This window comes from Littorina saxatilis, linkage group LG6 (assembly GCF_037325665.1).
Source record: "Littorina saxatilis isolate snail1 linkage group LG6, US_GU_Lsax_2.0, whole genome shotgun sequence".
Taxonomy (NCBI): domain Eukaryota; kingdom Metazoa; phylum Mollusca; class Gastropoda; order Littorinimorpha; family Littorinidae; genus Littorina; species Littorina saxatilis.
In genome coordinates, this window is record NC_090250.1 from 38,214,838 (window position 1) to 38,220,991 (window position 6,154).

General features: G+C 43.9%; 1 protein-coding gene across 1 annotated transcript; it reads right to left on the bottom strand.

Moving 5' to 3' along the window:
• Window positions 1–3,360: 3,360 nt before the first annotated feature.
• On the bottom strand, window positions 3,361–6,087 carry LOC138969164 (G-protein coupled receptor GRL101-like). The gene has a single exon (XM_070341888.1). It carries the CDS (start codon window positions 6,036–6,038, stop codon window positions 4,212–4,214), a length of 1,827 nt encoding a protein of 608 aa, XP_070197989.1. The 5' UTR covers window positions 6,039–6,087; the 3' UTR covers window positions 3,361–4,211.
• Window positions 6,088–6,154: the final 67 nt, after the last annotated feature.

Below are 6,154 nucleotides of genomic sequence, written 5' to 3' on the forward strand. Positions count from 1 at the left end.
TCATTAATTAACTGTTAAGCCTCCAAGCTAAAATGCAATACCAAAGTCCGGCCTTGCCAATACCAAAGTCCGAAGATTGCTTTGCCAAACTTTCAAACAATTTCATTGAAAAATGAGGGTGTGACAGTGCCGCCTCAACTTTTACATAAAGCCGGATATGACGTCATGACAGACATTTATAAAAAAATTTAAAAAAACCGTCTGGGGATATTATTCCCAGGAACTCTCATGTAAAATTTCATAAAGATCGGTCCAGTAGTTTACTCTGAATACACACACACACACACACACATACACCACGACCCTCGTCTCGCTTCCCCCTCTATGTTGTAAAAACAACCACTATGAAGAATATAACTGTGTCAAAAACTGTAACACTGGGATAGAGAAAAAGGCGCATTTTACATCAGCTTACGCTAACCCACTTTCAATTTAGTCTATGGCACCTCACAGCGCGAACGTATTTATTTCTCGAAGTAGCGTGGTCTACATTACTCGTAGTTTGGACTACATTAACCGACAACGAGAGTTTCATCATGCTGTGTTGGACAGCGACAAGGATAGTACACACGTGATGTACGAGTGTTTTCATGCAAGCATACATCAGTCCACAGAGACACAGGCATGATTCAATGCACAGATATACAGATAAGGAAAAAGCGAGGCAATGTAATTGAAAGGAGATGAAGTTCGTACCCTCCCCCCCCCCCCCCCTTCCAACAAAAAAATAAGAGAGAGAGAGAGAGAGAGAGAGAGAGAGAGAGAGAGAGAGAGAGAGAGAGAGAGAGAGAGAGAGAGAGAGAGAGAGAGAGGGGGGGGGGAAAGAGAAGGATGGGGACAGAGACACACAGAGACGGACAGACAGACACAGACAGATAGGATGTGTCATTTACAGCCAAAGCTTCAACTTAACGCTGTGCTTTTGAATGTTACAGCAAGTTGTTTACTCGATAGAAATTCTTGTTATAAATAATAACAAATATATATTGTATTTGATGCCATTTTGCACAGATTGATTTTTCTCGTCTCTCAATAATCAAACATGCACAATGATAAAGCAGACAGATTGATGTTCTCATAGACTATGCATGAACACAGTAATAGGAAATCATCGTATCTGTTATTATTGACACCTAATTCAAATCACATCCCTGCGCATTAAATCCTTAGTTCAGATCACCTACATACACAGTGTAGATGATAATCGCAAAGTATAAACAAGAATCTCCGCACGTTTATCGAATTTTAACAAATAACACAATTTCAAACAGGAAACCTATTAACAGAAAAAAAGACCCACAATACTCCGAGAAACACTCTTGGTTTTAAAGGCGACGACACTGTTCACACATCACGTTCCTAACAAGCACATTATTTCAAAAAATAAATGGGAAACCAAAACTTAACTCCTCATGCCAGCAAACGTATTTGTAGACAGAATCTAACAGTTATCGGTCCCAATACCTTCATTTGGAAGAAAAGAAAAAAAAAAGCAGCTTTCAAAGTCGTGACACACGTTAAGACAGTTACCTACAACAGAGTAATGATTGTATAGCCTTAAAAAAAAAGCGGATATATTATATTTGTTGTACATGTTCCTTTAGCTGCATACAACCTTATATATGCACACGTTCAAACAAGATTCGCAATGAAATGTTGTAAACTCTATTCTTAAAGTGTTTAGCTGTTCCAAAATGTTGTTATAATTTTCTCACGATGTGTACAAAGCACACAAACCAGGAGGAACTGAGGAAATTTACACAAAAAAAGAAAGATGTTTGTAGCCTGAATTCAGCTATCAACAGACACTAAAAAGAGTCAACGGACAGCTATCACTGAAACCGCCGATCTGTGTGTAAGAGGGACGCATAGATACTCAGGTCTCTAGGTGACCACCAACTTACTGATAAATACCATCTCCCCACGCAAGACTGGCCGATAACCGTGTCAGATTTATGTCACTGCTCCACTTTCAGTCGCAGCTTTGGAGATACTAGACGTCCCAAGAGTTGACTGCTTCAAAGCAATCGGGGATTGTGTGTACACTACCGTAAACTACCTTGTAAACGCCCACCCCCTTATGCACCAATGTTGCTCAAAACAAGGGGGTGGGCGTTTACTAGGTACTGTCCCCTGTGCAGGATCAATTCCTCGTGAGAAATAGCGGTATTTGATCGATTAGTGTAAAAATGTCAATAGGATGTGTTTCTGTTGATAATGTCTATACTCTCTAAGGCTCTTTCTCTGTGACACACAAGAGTTAGTGTATGTGTGCAAGTGCCTTGCAAGAATGGAAACTGGGAACTAACCACTCACAACAATCCCTTTGCGGGATGGTTGAAGAACATAATTATGCTCATATCTTGGATGTTAAATCAAGATCTGCGTTTTATACCCTTCATTGCAGCGCAAGTGTCTGAGCAGAAATCACAAACTTTCGCAAAATGAATAGTGTCATAAATGTAAGTCCCCAAAATCCCCCCAGTTCAACCTCAGATGAGTCTCCTAAATCTTCATCCTATTTTGGCACGACTATCCAGAGACTGCAGTGACAAACGTATGAAATAAACGGTATGACCGTATCGTAGCATATTGTCATTATGCATCGAAATGCTGTGTCGGTATTGCGTGTGGATTTTTACAAACAATTAGAGCAGATCATTTTTCTCCTGCTATCCTTCATTCAAATGTGGGGGGTGGGCGTTTTTGACCCAAAGTAGGGGTTGGGCGTTTGCTCGATACTGGGCGTTTACAAGTTTACTGTACAGGCATAACTATGTTGTCCAGTCGGCATTTTCAAAGTCTCGAGTTTTGTTTTCGAAAGTGCTAAACTTGGCGGTTTGATGATTTCATTGTTATCGGTTCCGAAGAAAATAAAATCCCAACGTGATGAACTACTGGTCTCTTTTTATCCTGTACAAACATGCCTTTTTACATCTGTCTTGTACTAATAAGCCGCCTCTTTGCACTACTTATGCAAGGTTCGTATAGATCCTGGGCATTGAATTTGGCTTGTCCACCTCGATTACCAACAGCCCAACGTGAACGTTCTGTGTTTGCTCTTTTGACTTCGGAATGTTACATAGCAAAACACACATCCGCGACCCCGATCTGTTTTTAGATTCAACAGAATTCCTTAAAACGTCGTAGACAACAAAAAAACACAATAAAAACGACGAAAATTGCTTACTAGTAATGTTTTTGTTTTTTGTTTTAATGGAATAAGCGGCTTTAAAACACAAACAAAATATTAACAATAACAATGAACACTTATCAATCGCCTCTTCTCACCGGAGCTAACGGCGATGTACAATAGCAATCTGCACACACACACACACACACACACACACACACACACACACACACACACACACACACACACACACACACACACACACACACACACACACACACACTCAAACACACACACACACTAGGTGAATAACCCTAATTCGTAACTAAACTATCCTACAAAAACACTCACTTGAAAACAAACAAAGGCAAAAAAGGTTTTTCGGCTGGAAATTACTGATTTTAGAATGTTAATTAGATTTTCAGAAAGAACTGATACACCCCAAAAGGTGTACCTTTGATAACGCATTAAGCCCAGAAAACCAGCAAATCTGCTTTTTAAAGTTACAACTTTTCTTACATTGCATCAAGAGCGAGGCTGTTTTACTGCTGTTAATTTTTTTAGTTCAAGTTTCAAATTGAAATGGTTTAAATGAACCGGGGCATAGAAATGTCAAAAAGGTAAGTCCATTTGACAAAATTAGAACAGTACTATTAATATTGATACAACACTGACTCTAAGCGCACATCTCAAATTCAAGCAAAACGATGCTTTCACGAATAGTTCATGTGGGCTGGCAAGCAAACAGTTACAAATTAAACAACTTTGAACAAGTTCATTTTGTTAAGCTTTTAGCCAACATTTTTTACAATGTTTCCTTCTTTACCACATTTAAACAGGTTTAATCAATAGAATCTGATGCACATTGTCGCAGGACAGGCAATAGTTTTAAAGCAATGAGTTATTTCAGAGTTCTGGTGTAGTTTAATACCTGAAGGCGCATGGGGACAAATTCTCCGCGGAAAAAACTCAAACAAACAAACAAACAAACAAACAAACAACAAACAAACAAACAAACAAACAAACACACACATACAAAATAAAAAGTATTAAACAAAAAATCAAAGATCGCTGACAATCAGGAAAAAGAAACAGCGTGCAAGTTTTCAAACACATCGTCGTCCTCAGAACCGGAACCAATGTTTCTGAAGGTGACGATGGCGTTCTCCGAGATCTCACGCACAGGCTTTCTCTGAATGAGCGGCGAGATCTCCTCCTGGGTCACCACTTTCCTCTCCAGCATCTCCTGAATGAGAGAGATGGCTTCCTGCTTGGACAGAGGCAGGGCGGAGTCGTCCACAGAGCAAGCCGCGCCTCTGTTGCTTCCACGGGTCCTCGGCAACTTTCGACCGAAGGCGGAGAAGGCATCGGTGGAGGAGAGACTGCAGGAGCTGTGGACTTTGACCAGGGTTTTGATCCTGTCCTTGGCTTCCTTCTGCGTCAGCGCGCTCCTGTTCCTGGCTGCGCAGGCGTTGTCGTCGGCGGCGTACAGCTCGGCCAGAATCCGCTTCTCCAGGGCTCGGATCATCTCGGTCTCCGTGGCTCTGCGCCGCCGCTCCATCTGAGTGTTGAAGGTGTAGAGGAAAGGATTCAGCGCCGAGTTGAGCGGCAGCACGAAGATGGCGATCCCTACGTTGACCTCGTCTGGGATGGGGACGCCCACAGACGCCAAGAGACCCAGTAGGCCGATCGGGAACCAGCAGAGGAAGTCGGTTAGGACGATGGTGGCCAGAGTGCGGGCTATGGCGATATCCCGGGACTGCCTGGTGGGGTCTGTGGCGATGGAGTTGAACTTGACGGACAGGAAGATGAAGACCTGGCCCAGCGCGATCAGCACGAATAGCACCAGGTTGAGAACGCTCATCACGGCGAAGGAGTACTTCCTGCCGTTCACGATATTCCTGGTGATGGGCAGCGGGATGCAGATGCCTGTCTGCCCGTAGAATCGCCAGTGCGACGTCATGGGCAGCAAGGGGATGGCCGCCAGAGCGAAGCCTATGAACCAGGCAATCCCGCAGGCGACCTTAGCCGACCTTCTTCTGAAGCGAACGGCGGAGAATGGATAGCGAAAGACGAGCAGGCGATCCAACGTGATCAGACAGATAATAAAGGCCGACACTTCGCTGGACATCAGAGACAGGCAGCCGGCGATCTGACAGACCACGCTCTCTTTCCACGCCTTGTCGTGCCAGATGTAGTTCCCGTGATACAGTCGATCCGCAGCGCCGATAATGGCTAAGTACACTCCCATCAGAAAGTCAGACACGCTGAGGTTGGTCACTAGCACGTCAAAGCCTATCTTAGATACGTGTTCTTTGCTGCACAGTCTGTACACGAAGCTCCCAACGTTGCCCAGGATAGACATGGAAGCGAAGATCCACAGGAAGAATCTGTACACGTCTGAACGCAGCAACTCCTCGCAAGAAGAGATCTCATCAGTCGGAGCGAAGCATTTGTTCAGGTCAAAATATTCCGGTAGAGTTGCTTTGCAGCAGAGTTTGTAGTTCTCGGCGTAAATGGTTCTCAGCCCTGGCAGACCTTTCAGCATGGTTTTAGGGAATGTTGTCAGGGGTATGTGTCTAATGTCCAACACCTCTAGGTGCGGAATTTGTGAAAATCCGGCCTCGCCGATTGTGCTAATAGGACTGGAGGAGAGGTTGAGGTGCCTGATGTTGGAAAAGTTCGCTAAAGGTCCCGTGTCGAAGTGACTTAACTGACTCATCGACATATCAACGCGCAAAAGGAACATGTGGTCGAATGTGCACCCCACACAGCTCAGCTGTGATATCGGATTGTTAGACAAGATCAGTTCGAGGAGGTTCTCCAAATTCTGAAAGACGTTCATGTCGACGGCTTTGATGCGATTGCCGCTGAGGTCCAAGCTCTGCAGGTTGTGAAAGTTCATAACAGGGAGTCGCTCTATGCCACACCGAGCCAGGTTGGCCTTCACGAGGTAGAAATTACTCTCCAGGTCTTCAATAGTCATTCGGGAATCTCTAGCGTCCAGGTATCGCAGATTGG